The sequence below is a fragment of the Bos grunniens genome, chromosome 2 (genome assembly GCF_055505025.1).
Source record: "Bos grunniens cultivar Pamir isolate PY7600 chromosome 2, Bosgru_T2T1.0, whole genome shotgun sequence".
Classification (NCBI taxonomy): Eukaryota; Metazoa; Chordata; class Mammalia; order Artiodactyla; family Bovidae; genus Bos; species Bos grunniens.
The window spans coordinates 47,072,881-47,092,291 of record NC_141166.1 but is presented as its reverse complement, the minus strand read 5'-3'; the positions used below and the strand labels follow the sequence as shown (position 1 = coordinate 47,092,291).

At 44.0% G+C, this 19,411-nt stretch overlaps 1 protein-coding gene across 10 annotated transcripts in view; it reads left to right on the top strand.

The window, feature by feature from the left end:
* The window catches only part of CFLAR (CASP8 and FADD like apoptosis regulator), a 58,870-nt gene extending 40,684 nt beyond the window's left edge, over positions 1-18,186 (top strand). For all 10 annotated transcript variants that reach the window (XM_086346011.1, XM_086346000.1, XM_086345984.1 and 7 more), the window contains 2 exons: positions 10,268-10,784; positions 13,062-18,186. In XM_086346011.1, coding sequence (XP_086202137.1) covers positions 10,268-10,784; positions 13,062-13,200 — 656 coding nt within the window. In that variant the 3' untranslated portion in view covers positions 13,201-18,186. The remainder of the gene's footprint in view (positions 1-10,267; positions 10,785-13,061) is intronic.
* Positions 18,187-19,411: the final 1,225 nt, after the last annotated feature.

Genomic DNA, 19,411 nt, shown 5'->3' with positions numbered 1-19,411 from the left:
AGCACCTACTATGTGCAAATCACCACGCTTGGCCCTATGTGAAGCAGGTATAGAGGCCACAGGTAGAGACTGGCCTCAGAGCCATATTGTGAACAAAGATAAGGTTATCATTTGGCGGCTCATTCTTTTTAAAAATTTTTTTAACTTTTTTTTTGTTTTTAAGTGGCTCATCCTTGAGAAGAATCTTTAGAGAAGTCAGTAGCCTCTTCTTGGAGCAGATGTGGAGGCTTAAGGATTTGGGCTAATCGTCTCCGTTCAGTGGCTTTGTGCTTGGTGTCCTCAGGGTTGTGTCACCTGTGTCAGAGACCTAGCAAAGCTGGACTTACACGAGCTCCTGCTTCAAGGTGCCCTGACAGAGCATCTTGTTAAGGAGGGGAGAAGTGAAAGCCCCAAATCACAGACACGTGGACTCTGGACCTTGACCTTGGGCTCTGGCTGGGGTTTTTAGGCTGAATGAAAGATGGTGTTTGCAGATTTTAAGAGGATGTATTTATTCATCTTTTCTCCCTCACTGTTTCTGAAAAGCTTGAAGATTTTTGTGTGCTCTTTTAACTAGGCTAAGATGTAGATTTCTCTAACAGATGCTGCACATTTTTCTGGGAAATTTGCGCAAGTAAACTTTCTCTTCTAACAGAGCAGCAGTGGTTCTGAAAGCCGAAAGTTGATCACAGAGAGAGCTTCGCAAGGGTGTTGACTGGAGCTTGGCTGCTCCTTGGGGTTATGCAGCCCCTTTCCTCGATTTCACTTAATGGAATGGGTGACAACCCAAATCAGCAGCATTTTCCTATACTGATAGATATAAACAAATCTCAGCAAGGGGAATCAGAGCAGCCATGGTGGCCTCTGCTGCTGAGCTTTGAAAACATGTGGAAGTCTGACACCTGAGATGGTGATGGAGGCTACATTCCCTTAGAGCAGCCACTGTTGCCTGCCAGCTTGAGTGCCAAGGAAGAGAAGCCTCGCCCTCTTAACTCCCATGGCATTAGCAGACTATTAAAGATCCTTCCCTGGGAATTGGGCAGGGGGAGAGTGTATGGAACCAGGAAGTCTGTGGTGTATGCTTTTTTTTCCTGGGCATTCTTTTTTAGTGTGGCTGTGCTGGGTCTTTGTTCCTGGGCAGGCTTTTCTCTAGTTGCAGTGAGCAGAGGCTACACTCTAGTTGCAGTGCACTGCCTTCTTATGGCAGTGGCTTCTCTTCGTGAGGAGCATGGGCTCTAGGGCATGTGGGCTTCAGTAGTTGCAGCTCCTAGGTCTAGAGCACAGGCTTAATAGTTGTAGCACATGGGCTTACTTGCTCTGCGGCACGTGGGATCTTTCCAGATCAGGGATCGATCCTGTGTCTCCTGCATTGGCAGGCAGGTTCTTTACCACTGAGCCACCAGGGAAGCCCTTTCTGAGCATTCTTATCCTCTGAGACTTAAGCAACCATTCAGTTGGAAACCTAGAATCACTAATGAAATTTCCCTTTAAATCAATGTGTGTGTGTGTGCACGTGTGCCCTCAGCCATGTCCAACTCTTTGCGAACCCCTGATCTGCAGCCCTCCAGGCTTCTTTGTCCATGGAATTCTCCAGGCAAGAATTCTGGAGTGGGTTGCCATTCCCTTCTCCAAGGGATCTTCCAGACCCAGAGATCGAACCTGCGTCTCCTGAATTGGTAGGCAGGTTCCTTACCACTGAGTTACCTGGGAAGCCCTTTAAATCAGTGCTACATAGCAAACCCTTTTTTCACAGACAGCACAAATCTAGGATATAAAGAAGAATTTTAGGACCACAAGCCCTTGTTGGAGACCCTTGTATTTCAAAATTTAAAAGTTCAGAATGATGATATGGTACATATACTGCAATTTATAGAACATTCCAGTGGGGTCTAGGGTAGTGCCCCATAATCTGTGATTATTTCTACAGCAAAAGAAATGAATATTTGCGCTAAGTGGAATAAAGGCTATAAATAGCTTTTCATTAGTTCAGGAAAGATTTTGTTACAAAACAAGTTAGGGAAAAGAACTTAAGTTCTTCAGAGCTTCTGGAGTTTTGGGATCGTGGAAAAGGTGTGGTGGGTATGTGGAAAAGCAGAGGACTTTAAGGCTGCCTAAGGAACCACAGAAGCCTCTCTTGACATGCACTTGACATGTTTATTATTAATATTGTTTTCTCCTAAGAAAAGCTAATCCTGAAGGAATTACTAGTCATCATTTGTAGCTTAAAAAAAACGTTTGTAAAGTAGCTTATAATTTTGTGTGTCCAGTAAATGGATTGTCCAGTAAAACCCCTGATCGGTGTATCTGAACAAATGGAAAGTCAGGTTTATGCAAGCCCTACCCCCCTTCACTCCCCACTTCCTTTCTCACTCTTCTGTCTTTATTCACCATTTTCCTTCCACTTGGAGGCCTGTCCTTTGCCCTGCTGTTTTTTGGGGGGGAACCACAGCTGAATTACATCTTTCCCATAATTTCCTCTTCAGGTGTCTCGGACCACACTGACTTTCCCTACTCTGATCTCTTATTTTACCTAAACTCCTGCTGCTCTATGTGACATGTCAGTCATTGTTTTATGCACATTTATACACATCCGAGCACTCTGAGTCCAGCCTCCCAGCACCCGGCTCACTGCCGCCCCCTCTCCTATGTGATCATTCTGCTCCATGCCCTGACACACGTGGGGTGGCCACCAACCACGGCCGCAAGCACCTTCGTCCCACACTGTCCGCGATCCACACTGATGCCCAAGGCCCCGGCAGAGCTGTCGAGGAAACCTCCTGCGGCAATGGCAAGCACCCTTTGGCCCATGGGGGCTCCTTTTCCGCAGGGGATTCCGCCGTTACCCCATGTTGGTGCACTTCACTGGCCGTCCACTTCACCTCCGAAGAAAACAGTCTGTAAACAGACATGAAACCCTTTGGTGATAGAGGAGCCCAAGATTGGGCTAAAAGGAGACTGTGGTGTGCGATTACCCCTGGGGAGAATTCCTAAGGGAAGTTGATGACAGGTTGGGGAGAGGGAATGGAGTGTATCCTGGATAGATAGTTTGGAGGGAATGGGAAAGTGTTGGATGTCATACCTAGGTGAGGTGTGTGTAGAACAGGGAGCTGTGTGTGTGTGTGTGTGTGTGCCCACGTGCCCACCTTTGGTTAGGAGTTGGGGAGGGAGGTCTTCTGGGTAAATCTTGCATCACTGTCATAGGACTGAGAGCCGTGGTCAGGCAGGTGGAATACCGTGTTGGTTGGGTAGTCCACCCTGGCAGGCATCTCTGCCTAGAGCATACCTACAGCCTCCCATCTGGTTGGCAAGGTTTTCCCTGCTGGCCCCACTGGTATCTGCGTGCTCTCTCACTTCCACTGCGCTGTGGTGTAACTACCAGCACAGGTCCACATTCATCTTCACTCCTATGCCTCCTGGGTGCCTTGGTCTGCCTCCCAGAGCCCACTTAAGACCAGGACCCTCTTGGAGCCACCACCAGTGCACGAGAGTCACAGCCAGCCCAGGACCTGGCACAATGTCTAAGCCTCCCATAGCAGTTGCTGGCATGAGGCACGTGGTAAGGAAGGTGTGCTCGTGGCCACTGGCCCCACTCGTAGATGTAGATACCCCTCCTGCACCTCCTGCTGTGGCCACCATCGTGCAGCTGCTCACACCCACGGCGACCACCCCAGCCCACACCAGCCCACCCCTAACCCCACCCTATCCAACCCCACCTCCTTACCACCACCAACAGCAGGAGCCCTAGCACAAGCCCAGGAGCATCACTGCAGCCACGAGGGGCACCAGCCACAGCCCCTCAGCAGGGAGGAGGGCAGGCACTGGGAGGCCCCAGGTGGGTCATGGTGGAAGCAGTGCTGCTGAGAGGCCAAGCAGTGGCGAGGGCATCCAAGACGGAAGAAGCTGGTGGTAGACAGCTTGGAGTGGGCAAGGTTGCCACTGTGGCCAAAAGGTGTGTCCTGGGGACAGTGGAGGTGGCCTGATCATGCTTGGGCTAGAGCTGCAGGGCCCCAGGGGGCTGCTGTCACAGTGCTGAGGCTGGCGGAGCAAGCGTGAGCTAAAAGGGTGGTAGGGTTGTGCCAGGGAGATCAGTAGGTGGCAGGGGGAGAAGAAGAAAGGCTTCCTTGACCGGGAATCAAACCTAGGCTGCAGTGAATCCTAACCACTGTACCACCAGGGAGCATCAGGGGTTTGTCCCTGGCCTGCTCCTGCTGAACCCAGCACCTCCATGCCACCCGCTCTGTGCCACCTTGGTGCCCACACCTGGCCCAAATGAAGTAGGACAAAGGCCAACAGAGTTTTGCCAAGAAAACCCACTGGTCATAGCAAACACCCTCTTCCAACAACACAAGAGAAGACTCTACACATGGACATCACCAGATGGTCAACAACGAAATCAGATTGGTTATATTCTTTGCAGCCAAAGATGGAGAAGCTTTATACAGTCAGCAAAAACAAGACTGGGAGCTGACTGTGGCTCAGGTCATGAACTCCTTATTGCCAAATTCAGACTTAAGTTGAAGAAAGTAGGGAAAACCACTAGACCATTCAGGTATGACCTAAATCAAACCCCTTATGATTATACAGTGGAAGTGACAAATAGATTCAAGGGGTTAGATCTGATAGAGTGCCTGAAGAACTATGGACAGAGGTTCATGACATTGTACAGGAGACAGGAATCAAGACCATCCCAAAGAAAAAGAAATGCAAAAAGGCAAAAGATTGTCTGAGGAGACCTTACAAATAGCTGAGAAAAGAAGAAACGCCAAAGGCAAAGAAGAAAAGGAAAGATACATCCATTTGAATGCAGAGCTCCAACGAATAGCAAGGAGAGATAGGAAAACCTTCCTCAGTGATCACTGCAAAGAAATAGAGGAAAACAATAGAATGGGAAAGACTAGAGATCTCTTCAAGAAAATTAGAGATACCAAGGGAACATTTCATGCAAAGATGGGCACAATAAAGGACAGAAATGGTATGGACCTAACAGAAGCAGAAGATATTAAGAAGAGGTGGCAAGAATACACAGAAGAACTGTACAAAAAAGATCTTCATGACCCAGATAATCACAATGGTGTGATCACTCACCTAGAGCCAGATATCCTGGAATGTGAAGTCAAGTGGGCCTTAGGAAACATCACTATGAACAAAGCTAGTGGAGGTGATGGAATTCCAGTTGAGCTATTTCAAATCCTGAAAGATGATGCTGTGAAAGTGCTGCACTCAAATATACCAGCAAATTTGGAAAACTCAGCAGTGGCCACAGGACTGGAAAAGGTCAATATTCATTCCAATCCCAAAGAAAGGAAATGCCAAGCAATGTTCAAACTACCACACAATTGCACTCATCTCACATGCTAGCAAAGTAATGCTCAAAATTCTCCAAGCCAGGCTTCAACAGTATGTGAACCAAGAATTTCCAGATGTTCAAGCTGGATTTAGAAAAGGCAGAGAAACCAGAGATCAAATTGCCAACATCCTTTGGCAATTATAGAAAAAGCAAGAGAATTCTAGAAAAATATCTATTTCTGCTTTATTGACTATGCCAAAACTTTTGACTGTGTGGATCACAACAAACTGTGGAAAATTCTTAAAGAGATGGGAATAGCAGACCACCTGACCTGCCTCCTGAGAAATCTGTATGCAGGTCAGGAAGCAACAGTTAGAACTGGACATAGAACAACAGACTGGTTCCAAATTGGGAAAGGTGTACCTCAAGGCTGTATATTGTCACCCTGCTTATTTAACTTATATGCAGAGTACATCATGAGAAATGCCAGGCTGGATGAAGCACAAACTGGAATCAAGATTGCCAGGAAAAATATCAATAACCTCAGATATGCAGATGACACCACCCTTATGGCAGATACTAAAGGGGAACTAAAGAGCCTCTTGATGAAAATGAAAGAGGAGAGTGAAAAAGCTGACTTAAAACTCAACGTTCAGAAAACTAAGATCATGGTATCTGGTCCCATCACTTCATGGCAAATAGATGGGGAAACAGTGGAGACAGTGACAGACTTTATTTTCTTGGGCTCCAGCATCACTGCAGATGGTGACTGCAGCCATGAAATTAAAAGACACTTGTTCCTTGGAAGAAAAGCAATGACCAACCTAGATAGCATATTAAAAAGCAGAGACGTTACTTTGCCGACAAATGTCCGTCTAGCCAAGGCTATGGTTTTTCCAGTAGTCTTGTATGGATGTGAAAGTTAGACTATAAATAAAGCTGAGTGCTGAAATATTGATGCTTTTGAACTTTGGTGTTGGAGAAGACTCTTGAGAGTCCCTTGGACTGCAAGGACATCCAACCAGTCCATCCTAAAGGAAATCAGTCCTGAATATTCTTTGGAAGGACTGATGCTAAAGCTGAAAGTCCAATACTTTGGCTACCTGATGCGACCCTTGATGCTGGGAAAGATTGAAAGCAGGAGGAGAAAGGGGACGATAGATGATGAGATGGATGGCATCACTGACTCGATGGACATGAGTTTGAGCAAGCTCCAGGAGTTGGTGATGGACAGGGAAGCCTGACGTGCTGCAGTCCATGGAGTTGCAAAGAGTTGATCACAACTGAGCAACTGAAATGACTGATATTCTTTGCTTCTCCAACAAGGGTGTGGGCTTCTTGAAGAATAGGAACTACATGGTTTACTTCATCTGTATCCTGTAACCATAGTGTTTCTCTAACACAGGAAGAGGAACTTTGTAAAGCATGAGTTTTGAGGTCAAGCGAGTTTTAATAGATGAGAATAATTTGTTCCCCTTTAGGAGCTTTGCGATGCATGTTGGCCTTAAAGCTTCTGAGCAGTCTTTACTTCTGAGTAAAGAAACCTAGTTAAGTCTTGTCAATCTTGCATTTGTCCTTCATGTTTGACCTCAAAACTCCCCTTTCCACTAAGAATATGATGCACACTTGTGTTGCATTCATCTGCTTTGTAATAACTTGAGCTTGGTTTATTAAAGTTACTCAGTAAGTGATTGTAAATAGACTGGTGAAGCAGCCACCCTTTCTTTTATATTCTATACATTTATTTAATGAATCCCAGTTTGTAGGTAGTATTAAGATAAATGTGAGCTCATTTCAGTCAAAACACATTCTAACTGAATGGAGTCATGACATTTTACTATATTTGATTTTTTGGATTTCATCTCAGTAGTCCCCAAACTGGTGGGCAGTGCTGATTCTAGCTTTTCCCTAATAGCCCTGTACTGTCAGGCCAGAAGAAACCCCTTTCAGGAAGTTAATAAAGGAACAGCTGAATTTTACAGAGCTAGGGCTGGGTCAGGTGTGGAGTTTCCAAGATGAGTAGGAGAAGTGGGACTTCTACAGTCGGTTGAAGTTTTATTTTCCAAACTCAACATCCACATTTTTCTTCCTCTAGTTGCAAAGAAGGACAGGGAAGTTACTGTTGATGCATGGGGGTGCAGAATCTGAATCTGGCTACTGAGTCCCTTTTAGTTAGCTTTCACCCTAAGGGGCTTCCCAGGTGGCACTAGTGTTAAAAGAACCTGCCTGCCAATGCAGGAGACATAAGAAACATGGGTTTGATCCCTGAGTTGGGAAGATCTCCTGGAGAAGGAAATAGCAACCCACTCCAGTATTCTTGCTTGTGCAACCCTGTGGGCTGTAGCCTGCCAGGTTCCTCTGTCCATGGAGTTGCACAGAGTCAGACACGACTGAAGTGACTTGGCACACTGGTTTCTAAGGAAGTAGATTTCATGCAAGAGAGGCATTGCAGGCAGGCTCTATGATTTGCGGTGAAGTGGCTGCCTTTATATTCTTTAAAACTAATATCTTAAAAATTTTTTTATTTACTTACTTTATATTTATTTTTGACTGTACTGGGTCCTTGTTGCTGCACACGGGCTTTCTCTGATTGTGGTGAGCAGGGGCTGCCCTGTTGTGGAGTGCTGGCTTCCCGCTGCAGTGGCTTCTCTTGTTGCGGAGCACAGGCTCTAGGCACACAGGGTTTGGTAGTTGCAGCACGTGGGGTTACCTGCCCCATGGCATGTGGGATCTTCCTGGACCAGGGACCGAACCCATGTCCCCTGTATTGGCAAGTGAATTCTTAACCTCAGGACCACAAGGGAAGTCCCCAAACTAATATCTTATATTTGAATAAGCACTCACAGTTTGCAAAGCATCTTGACAGAAATGTCAGTGAATCCTTACAGCCACCCTCTGGAGGACATGGTTTAGTCACTGATCCATTTTATAGATGAGTAAGTTACAGATGTCATTTCTTCAAAGCCACACTATCATGAACTTCATCCTGCATACACTGGCTTATATCCATGTTCTTGCTGGGTCAAGAAAACACAACAGCTAGCCTCAGTCCTCCCAGAGAAGGCAATGGCAACCCACTCCAGTACTCTTGCCTGGAAAATCCCATGGACGGAGGAGCCTGGTAGGCTGCAGTCCATGGGGTCGCTAAGAGTCGGACACGACTGAGCGACTTCACTTTCACTTTTCACTTCTGTGCATTGGAGAAGGAAATGGCAACCCACTCCAGTGTTCTTGCCTGGAGAATCCCAGGGATGGGGGAGCCTGGTGGGCTGCCATCTATAGGGTCGCACAGAGTCGGACACGACTGAAGTGACTTAGCAGTAGCAGCCTCAGTCCTCATCATCTGATAGAGAAAAAGGTGTGTTATTAATGGGAAATGCCAGCTGGGATCTCTTCAGACTGTGTCCATTGGGTGAGTGTTGCCTGAATATTTTAAGGGATCCTCTGTCTTTGTCTGAGGCCCATCCAGGTCTGGTGTTCTGATTGGCCTTATGCTTGGCCTTGAGGACCTGTATGGCTTTTGGATCCACTTCCAGCTTTATTCTTTTTCCTTCTCTTCTTCTAGACCGCAGATTCCCATCTCCTTCTTAGCTCTTCTGTTAGTGTAAGTTAGCCTTCTCTCAGGACCAGACAAGGTTTAGACCCGTATGTGGGTGGAAGAGTCAGGACTGAAACTTAGACCTTGTGATTCCAAGGCTTCCTCTTTTACCCAGTTTCATGCAGTGGCCTGCTGACTGCCTTGCGACAGCCCAGCCAGAGCCTGCAGGCAGCCCAGATCAAAGCAAGAAATTAAGTAAGGTGCAGGATAGCATGGGTTCTGTTCAGCCCCTGCATACAAGGATGGAAAGGGAGGAAGTGGCTTTCTTTCAAGGGCTTTGATAATGGAGTCAATCTATCAGTGAAAAGAGGCTTTTGAGGAGACTAACAAGTAAACAAAAGAGCTTTGAGTCTGGTGTTTCTCTGTTTGCTTCTGCCCCCTAGAGGAGAGAATGCTCCATGATTGGAGAGTGACTCCTGAAAGGGAGAGTTTGGAATAAAGCAGAGGGGATAGCACTGGGGTCCCTGTCCAGGTTCTCTCATGGTACAGCCCCACCTGAGCACAGAACTGGGCACCGAAGCCTTGCCTACACCCTCAGAAACCTTGCCTAGCGAGAGGTGCTGCTGCGCCTTGTCTACCACTCCGGGACCCTATGTAGACAAGTGAGGTTGCTTGTCATAGGATTTTAAAGAGATTGGCATCTTCTTTATATCTCTTCATTATGGCGTTTTGTACACACACACACGCACACATATATACATATAATTCATTGGGTTTTTTGCCCTTACCTCCTGGTCTGGCAGAAGGACAACAGTGAATAGCTTAACTACATTCTTGCTGCTACTACTGCTGCTAAGTCACTTCAGTTGTGTCCAACTCTGTGCGACCCCATAGACGGCAGCCTACCAGGCTCCCCCGTCCCTGGGATTCTCCATGCAAGAACACTGGAGTGGGTTGCCATTTCCTTCTCCAGTGCATGAAAGTGAAAAGTGAAAGTGAAGTCGCTCAGTCGTGTCCGACTCCTAGCGACCCCATGGACTGCAGCCTACCAGGCTCCTCCATCCATGGGATTTTCCAGGCAAGAGTACTGGAGTGGGGTGCCACTACCTTCTCTGCTCAGGACCTTTAAAGCCTCAGAAAAGAAAATGTTAGTTGCTCAATCGTGTCCAACTCTTTGCAACTCCATGGACTGTAGCCCTCCAGGCTCCTTTGTCCCTGAAATTCTCCAGGCAGGAATACTGGAGTGGGTAGCTATTTGCTTCTCCAGGAGATCTTCCCAACCCAGGAATAGAACCTTCACTGCAGATAGATTCTTTACCGTCTGAGCCACCAGCGTAAAGCCTCAAACTATGACACAAAAAGCAGAAACAGACAAGTAGTGGAGATGAGACCATGTTTAGAATTGTGATCCAGTGTCTCTTGAGCTTTCCTTACTCCTGTGTTTTTCATCTTTCTTTTTCCAGACATTCTTCGGGACACCTTCACTTCCCTGGGCTATGAAGTCAAGCATTTCTTATATCTCACTGTGAAAGATATAACCAACATTCTACGCCAAGTTGCCCAGATGCCCCAGCACCAAGACTCTGACAGCTTTGCGTGTATCCTGGTGAGCCGAGGGGGCTCCCAGAGCGTGTTTGGCGTGGATCAGACTCACTCTGGGGTCCCTTTGGATCATATCAGAAGAATGTTCATGGCAGACACGTGCCCCTCTCTCTCAGGGAAGCCAAAGCTCTTTTTTATTCAGAGCTATGTGAAATCAGAGGGCCAGCTGGAGGACAGCAGCTTCCTGGAGGTGGACGGGCCATCAGTGAAAAGTGCAGACTCCAAGGCCAGACAGCCTGGGCCCTACCAAGATTTGATTCACCGAGAAGCTGACTTCTTCTGGAGCCTGTGCAAAGCAGATGTGTCCCTGCTGGAGGGGCCCTCTAGCTCACCCTCATTGTACCTGAAGTGCCTCTCCCAGAAACTGTGGAAAGAAAGGTGAGCTGCCCAATCTGTGATGGATCCTGGCCCCAGTTGTTTATTTTCTGCTGCCAAGATGGAAGGGCCTTCCCAAGTGGTGCTAGTGGTAAAAAAAACCCACCTGCCAACACAGGAGACATAAGAGATGTGGGTTCGATCCCACTGGGAAGATCCCAGTGGAGGAGGGCATGGCAACCCACTTCAGTATTCTTGCCTGGAGAATCCCGTGGACAGAGGAGCCCGGCAGGCTACAGTCTTTAGGGTCGCAAAGAGACGGACATGACTAAAGCGACTTAGCACGCACACATGCGCCAAGATGGAAGTGCCGCTGTTTGATGCCCTTCTCTTCAGGGGGATTTTTTTCATTCCTTGTTGAGGTTGCCTTAAGAGTCTGAGATAGATTCTGCACAGTTTATGAATGCTTTGTGCCTTAGAAGGATATTTAGTAGAGCTTGTGGTTTGGATATTTTTCTTCAAAATTAAGAAATGTTTATTTTTTCGTATTACAAAAGCAATGCATGCTTCTTACTGGGAAGAAAACCACCACCACCACCACCACCAAACCATGAGATATAGATGCTGAAAGCAGAACATAACAAGCAGTTTTAATCCATCTTACCAGAACCAACCTGTTAACCAAATCTCAATATATTACCTTCCAGATCTTTTTTGGATCCCATACAATTATACATAAACATGTGTTTTAAGCCAAAATGAAATCATAATCTACTATTACTTTATAATGTGCTTTTAGTTTGTGTAACAGCTTATTTTTACATGTCAGGAATCACATTTCTATAGCATTTTACTACCTGCAGAGTAGTCCATAATATGGTTACAGCATAATTTCCTTGGCCAGTCTTTAGTCTTTGCGCAATATTTTGCATTGGGCAATGTTTTTACATCTTTTTAGGTCAGTATTTGTGCTTATTCTTAATTGTTTTATTGAAGGGAAAATTCCAAGAAGTGGAATTACTGTATCAAATGACAAGATGTTTTTACATCTTTTTAGGTCAGTATTTGTGCTTATTCTAAATTGTTTTATTGAAGGGAAAATTCCAAGAAGTGGAATTACTATGTCAAATGACAAGCATTAAATTATTAAATTACTGTGTCAAATGACAAGCATTAAAAAATATGTTTATTTATTTATGACCTCACTGGGTCTTCCTTGCTGCACTCAGGCTTTTCTTTAGTTGCAGAGAGTGATGGCTGCTCTTCCTTGCAGTCTGCGGACTTCTCATTGCAGTGATTTCTCTTGTTGCAGAGCACAGGCTCTAGAGTACGGGCTCAGTAATTGTAGCACACAAGCTTAGTTACCCTCTGGCATGTGAAATCTTCCCAGATCAAACGCTTGTCCCCGGCATTGGCAGGCAGACTCTTAACCATTGGACCACCAGGGAAGTCCAATAAGCATGTTAAAAACCTTTGATACATCTTATCAGATTGTCTTCTAGGACAGTTAGACCAGCTTTTAAAAAAATTTTGGCCATGCCATGTGGCTTGAGGGACTTTAGTTTCTCAATCAGAGATTGAACCCAGAACCCTGGTAGTGAGAGCATTGAGTCCTAACCACCAGACTGCAGGGAATTCCCATAGGGCTGCTTTTATGAGACTGTCTACATCCCTGAGTTTTCACTAATACTGTGTGCTCTTTTATTTCCCCACGTCTTGACAGTTTGATGGGTAAAAAATGGTACCAGATAGTACAGGTTTGCAAGTCTTTGTTGCTTGGACATTTTTGATGATTATTGGCAAGAATACTTTTCTAAGGGAACCATCAGCGGTCTGGTGTTCCTTTAGGGGGAAGCAAGCCTCACTGTGCCTCAAATGAAGATTAGTAGTCCCTTTTCAGTTGCCCACTAATTACAATTTAGAGTATCTCCAAGTCACTTGTGAAAGGCATCTTTCGTCGCTTGGGGGACCCCAGGAATAAATCTCAGGGCCTGGAACACCTAGCCTCCTCAAGGATGGCTCAACAGTAAAGGGAGGGCTAGAGCAGGGGTGACTCAGCCTTCCAAGGTGGAAATGCCATGGGCCAGCCACATCGTTGGCCTGTCCTTTTACATTCATCCTGCATTTGCACAGAGTTGCCTCTTGGGGGAGGGGACTGTGGTCATCAAACCAGACTGCTGCAAACCTATTTAGATCATTTGCTAAGCAGCTTGTAGACTATTTAGAAAGGGACAGTTTTACAGCACTTTCATATCTGTGAGTTGATTTCATTCTGATGATACTCTGTCTCCTCATTGATAATTGCATGGGATTAATTTTTGCCTTCTACGTTCCCTCCAGAAAGCACTCGCTCCTGGAACTCCACACTGAACTCAACCGCCTGGTGTATGATTGGAACAGCAAAGTGTCTGCTAAGGAGCGATACTACGTCTGGCTACAGCACACTTTGAGAAAGAATCTCTTCCTCTCTCACAAATAAAAAGTCAACATCATGGCGGGTGAGAACCTGCTTCCTGTTGTATCTCCATATGGCAGAAAGCGCAGAGAACAGGCTGTCTTGTGTCTCTTTCCTTGGGCTTCCCTGGTGGCTCAGTGGTAAAGAATTCACCTGCAATGCAGGAGTGAGTCACAGGAGACGCAGGTTCAATCCCTGGGTCAGGAAGATCCCCTTTGAGGACGCATGGCCACCCACTCCAGTATTCATGCATAGAGAATCCCATGGACAGAGGAGCCCAGCAGGCTACAGTCCATGGGGTCCCAAGAGTTGGACACAACTTAGCAACTAAACTACCACCATCCAAAAACAGTAGAGCATTTTTTGCAAATGTTCATGAAACATTTACCACAACAGACTATATTCTGGGCCATAAAATAATATATTTAAGAGGATTGAAACCACACAAAATATATTCTCAGACTATGAAGAAATTAGCCTAAAAATAGCATCTGAAAAATCTACAAATATTTGGAAATCAGACAGCACACTTATAAATACCCCTGTTCAAAAAAGTCTAGGGAAATTGGAAAATATCTTTAATTGAATACAATGAAAATACAAATAGCAAAATTTGTGGCATACAGCTAGTAAGATTGATCTCTAGTTCGGCAGAGTTGGAAAGAATCAGACACGACTGAGCTACTGTGCATTCTAGCACGCATGCACTAGCTAGAATGATAAGGGAAAAGGCACACAAATTAGGAGTGTTAGTAAGGAAAGACACCACTACAGATTCCATAGGGACATTAAAGCTGAAATATTTATTGGCAGATTTATGCTGATAAACTTTTATGAAATTGACTATATCCTTAAGAGACAAACTGCCAAAGCTCACTCAAGGTGCAAAGAATCACATGGACAGAGGAGCGTGGCGGGCTACATGGGATCTCAAAGAGTTGGACATGGCACATATGCATACCTTTCCTCCTTGGATTGGAGAGCATGACCTGGAAGAGTATTATTGCTTAAAATATCCCGAAAGGGGGACCTGCCTGGCAGTTCAGAGATTAAGACTCTGTACTTCCACTGCAGGGGACTTGAGTCTGATCCTTTGTTGGGAAACTGATCCCATGTGCCACTTGCCACTTGGAGGGAAAAAAAAAAATACAAAGCAAAAAACAAAACAGCAATAAAAGTTATTTATTAAATTATATTAAATTATATTATGTTGTCTGTTTACTTTTGTCACTTTTGTTAATACCATTTGTCAGCTCACAGATTTCAAGGAGAAGAGCGTTAAGGGTTTGCTTGTGTGTTTTGCTCACTGGCAAGGGTTATGGAGTGGAGTAGAGGTACTTTGATTCCAGGAGCAGGCCTTCAAGATGAGAGGAATAAGGACTTGCCATCCCTTGCCTACTTCACAGAATTGTTCCAAGGATGACATGAGAGAGCCTTTATGATCATACCCAATGGCTGCACTGCTGATGCCATGCGCACATAGCTGTTATTATTAATAGCACACTGTGGAGGAGTTATTTTGAAAATGTTGAATCAAAGCTTGAAAACTGGTAAGGATTTTGGCAGGTTGAGATGGAGAAGAGAATACGTTGCAGAAGAAACAGATCAAATGAAGGAGCAGGGGAAATGCAAGGCATGTTTTAAAAACCGTGAGTGTAACTTTTAGCTGGAGTGTAGAATGTGAACAATGGTGACAAGCCAGGAGATGCCTGGCATGTGGTTGGCATGTGAAAAGCTGAAAAGACTAAAAGAGCTGTCTTTTAGTCAGCTCTCATGTAAGTTATTTTTCCTCACTTTAATGGTGGAGTTTGAACTACTTTGACACTTTTGTTTATAAACATTTGATTATTAAATGCCTTATTTCATTGAGTATAGTTTTTAAGTAAAGTTTTTTAGGCATGCTAAAAGAGAATTATATTAGGAGAATATAATTATATTAGAGAATTATATCAATATAATGGATATTCATGTACCCACAACCCAGCTTAAAGGAAATGTTCTAAAATCTTCAGAGAAGACTCTGAAGATATTGCTTAAGTAATAGCCCTAAATATAAGAGATAAATATATTAAAATACTTCAAACTTTATAATAATCCCCCAACTGAAAATTCATCCAGTGTTCAGTAATAGGGGCATAATTATGCTGAAAAGTCCAGTGGTTGGAATTCTATATAACTGTTAAAATTATATATACAAATAATAAAGGCTTACATAAGTTGTTCTTAGCTCATCACACAAATTATCTCATTTAATCCTCAGAACAGCTCAATGAGGTAGGTATTTTTGTACCCTTTATTATTTATTCCCACTTTATAGATGAGGAGAGTGAACACAGTAATATTAAGTAGATTATCCGTGGTCACCCTAGCTGAGGATATAAACTCAAGCCATAATCAGAGCATTTAAAAAAGTATTTATTTATTTATTTGGCTGTGCCAGGTCTTAGTTGCAGCACATGGGATCTTCAGGCTTCATTGTGGCATGCAGGGTCTTAGTTGCAGCATGCAGGAATTTTTAGGTGTGATATGTGGGATCTAGCTCCCTGACCAGGGATTGAATCTGGGCCCCCTTGGGAGTGTGGGGTCCTAGCCACTGGACCAGCAGGGAAATCCCAACAGAGCCTTTACTTTTATAGTAAGTATATTTAAAGCAAAAACAAACAAACAAATGTCTCAGGAAAACAAAAGCCCAGAAAGAAATATTCCAAAAGTGGTATACTGATGACAGGACTATGGCTGATATTTTTTCTGTTTTCCAAACCCTCATCTCTACATATTTGAGAATACTGCTTTCTAGAGTAAAGACTAGGTAATTCTTTCAACTTTTGACTCATTGGTTCTTCGGTGCTAAAGAAACAACTCTTCTCTAGTTCTGTCTTCACTTCTCTGTCTGGTCTTTAATCTTTTTCAGTAGCAGGATGCCTATTCTCAGGGCTGCTGTTCTAGGCCACTGGCTAGAAGGACTGACTCATCAACCTCAGTTCCATTGCAGCCCCCAACCCCTTCCATCCTTTTCCATGAATGAGCCATGGTTGGTGTCACTTGACACCTTCTGTCTGCAGTTTGAAATGGGGATCTCTTTGCTAAGATTCTAGGAGCAAGTTTTCAGGATTGAGGTCAGCCTTGTCAGTTTGTCTGTGTAGCAGACCCTGCTTACTGTCCCAAATACCATTCTCTTTATCCCTAGTAATAGAAGTCTTAATTTGATACTGAGCACAAAGCCTCACAGAATACAGCCTAGATGTCCAGGTTGTGCTACCATTAAAGAGTTCAGTTCAGTTCAGTTTAGTCGCTCAGTCATGTCCGACTCTTTGAGATCCCATGAATCGCAGCACGCCAGGCCTCCCTGTCCATCACCAACTCCCAGAGTTCACTCAGACTCATGTCCATCGAGTCAGTGATGCCATCCAGCCATCTCATCCTCTGTTGTCCCCGTCTCCTCCCACCTTCAATCTTTCCCAACATCAGGGTCTTTTCAAATGAGTCAGCTCTTTGCATCAGGTGGCCAAAATATTGGAGTTTCAGCTTCAGCATCAGTCCTTCCAATGAACACCCAGGACTGATCTCCTTTAGGATGGACTGGTTGGATCTCCTTGCAGTCCAAGGGACTCTCAAGAGTCTTCTCCAACACCACAGTTCAAAAGCATCAATTCTTCGGCGCTCAGCTTTCTTCACAGTCCAACTCTTGCATCCATACATGACTACTGGAAAAACCATAGCCTTGACTAGATGAACCTTTGTTGACAAAGTAATGTCTCTGCTTTTTAATATGCTGTCTAGGTTGGTCATAACTTTCCTTCCAAGGAGTAAGCGTCTTTTATTTCATGGCTGCAATCACCATCTGCAGTGATTTTGGAGCCCCAAAAAATAAAGTCTGACACTGTTTCCCCTGTTTCCCCATCTAATTGACATGAAGTGATGGGACCAGATGCCATGATCTTAGTTTTCTGAATGTTGAGCTTTAAGCCAACTTTTTCACTCTCCACTTTCACCTTCATCAAGAGGCTCTTTAATTCTTCTTCACTTTCTGCCATAAAGGTGGTGTCATCTGCATATCTGAGGTGATTGATATTTCTCCTGGCAATCTTGATTCCAGCTTGTGCTTCCTCTAAACCAGCGTTTCTCATGATGTACTCTGCGTATAAGTTAAATAAGCAGGGTGACAATATACAGCCTTGACGTACTCCTTTTCCTATTTGGAGCCAGTCTGTTGTTCCATGTCCAGTTCTAACTGCTGCTTCCTGACCTGCATATAGGTTTCTCAAGAGGCAGGTCAGGTGGTCTGGTATTCCCATTTCTTGAAGAATTTTCCACAGTTTATTGTGATCCACACAGTCAAAGGCTTTGGCATAGTCAATAAAGCAGAAATAGATGTTTTTCTGCAACTCTCGCTTTTTCAAGGATCCAGCAGATGTTGGCAATTTGGTCTCTGGTTCCTCTGCCTTTTCTAAAACCAGCTTGAACATCTGGAAGTTCACGGTTCATGTATTGCTGAAGCCTAACCCTCCTACAAATGCTGTAGACCTGAGTTCAATCCCTGGGTCTGGAAGATCCCCTGGAGGAGGGCATAGTGACCCACTCCAGTATTCTTGCCTGGAGAATCCCAATGGACAGAAGAGCTGGTGGGCTATAGTCCATGGGATCACCAACAGTAGGACACGACTGAAGTGATGTAGCACACATACACACGGTTTGGCTTATACCTTGTTATTTGATTAAAATATTTATGCCTGTTTTAAGTTTAAAATAAAAATTTGCTTAGATCATTTTAATTTGTAATTATTGTTTTAAAATGTATGTATGGTTAAAAATGTAATGTTAAAACCTGAACTGATCAGCCTGATATTCTGTGATGACCTCAAGGGGTAGGATGGTAAGAGGAGATGGAAGTTAAGAGGGAGGAGTTATGTATATACACTATGACTGATTCATTTTGTATGGCACAAGTCAACATTGTAAAGCAATTATCCTCTAATTGAAAATAAATAAAAATAAAATTTAAAAACCTGAGCTGACCTAAGTTTTTGATATGTCTGGTGGTGTCATTTATTTTCTTTTATATTTTTGTGTTAGAGAGATGGAGATGCTTTCTTTGTTAAGACATTAGTAGGACTTGGACACTGTCCTCATAGGAGAGGTAATCCTCATAACAGATGTAATCCACAAGGAAGAGTTCTAACTGAATTATTAATATAGACCACCTTTTGGACCTGGTTTACAGTGGGTAAGAGTTTGAAAAATACATACACAGAACTGGGTATAAAAAAGAAATAGTAAATCTGCACATATGTTTAGGATTACCAAAGATAATGACTCCAAAGGACCCACTGTTTGTAAATCCACAATTTCTTGTTTCCCAGCCAGACCCTTTCTTGTCTACAGCATCCCCAGAGGTGGAAATGTAGTACTCAATCAAGACCATTAAATGAAATGTCTGATTTTTCAAGAATTTATTCTCTCCTCTATTCCAAGAAACACTTACACTAAACATCTTCTTGTGCCATACCAAAGCTACCAGACCCATGCATTCAAATTTTTCCACTTTGGCTCTATCAAATACTTGATAAGCAAACATTCAAGAAATACAAATTCTCTTCAACAAATTCCTCTGCAATATCAGCTGGTATACACCAAGGACCACGGATTAATTGAACTCCCCACTAGATACATGGAGGGTCACCTAAAACGTAGGTTACAGGTGAACAAGTACGTGTATATACGTGTTCATAGCAGTAAATTCACAGCAGTTGGAAGCAACTCGAATGTACATCAGCAGATGAATGGATTAAGCATACATGGTATATCCATAAAATACAGTTATTTATCCATAAGAAAAAATTAAGTACTGATCAATGCTACAACACAGATGAACCTTGAAAACATTATGCTAAGTAAAAGAAGTCAGGAACAAAAGGTCACATATTGTATGATAGCATTTATGTGAAATACCCAGAATAGGTAAATCCATAGAGAAAAATAGCAGATTAGCAGTTGCCAGAGACTGGGGAAGGGGGTATTGGGGAAAGACTGCTTAAGCGGGGACAAGGTCTCCTCTGAGGTTCTTAAAATGTTTGGAACTAGATAGAGGTAATGGTCGCATTAACACTGTAAATGTGCTAAATGTCACTGAATTGTACACTTTAAAATAGTATATTGTATGTGAATTTCACCTCAAATTTTTGAAAAAATGGGAAAAAAAGAAGATTAAGATAATTTATTAGTTGTTCCACAAACA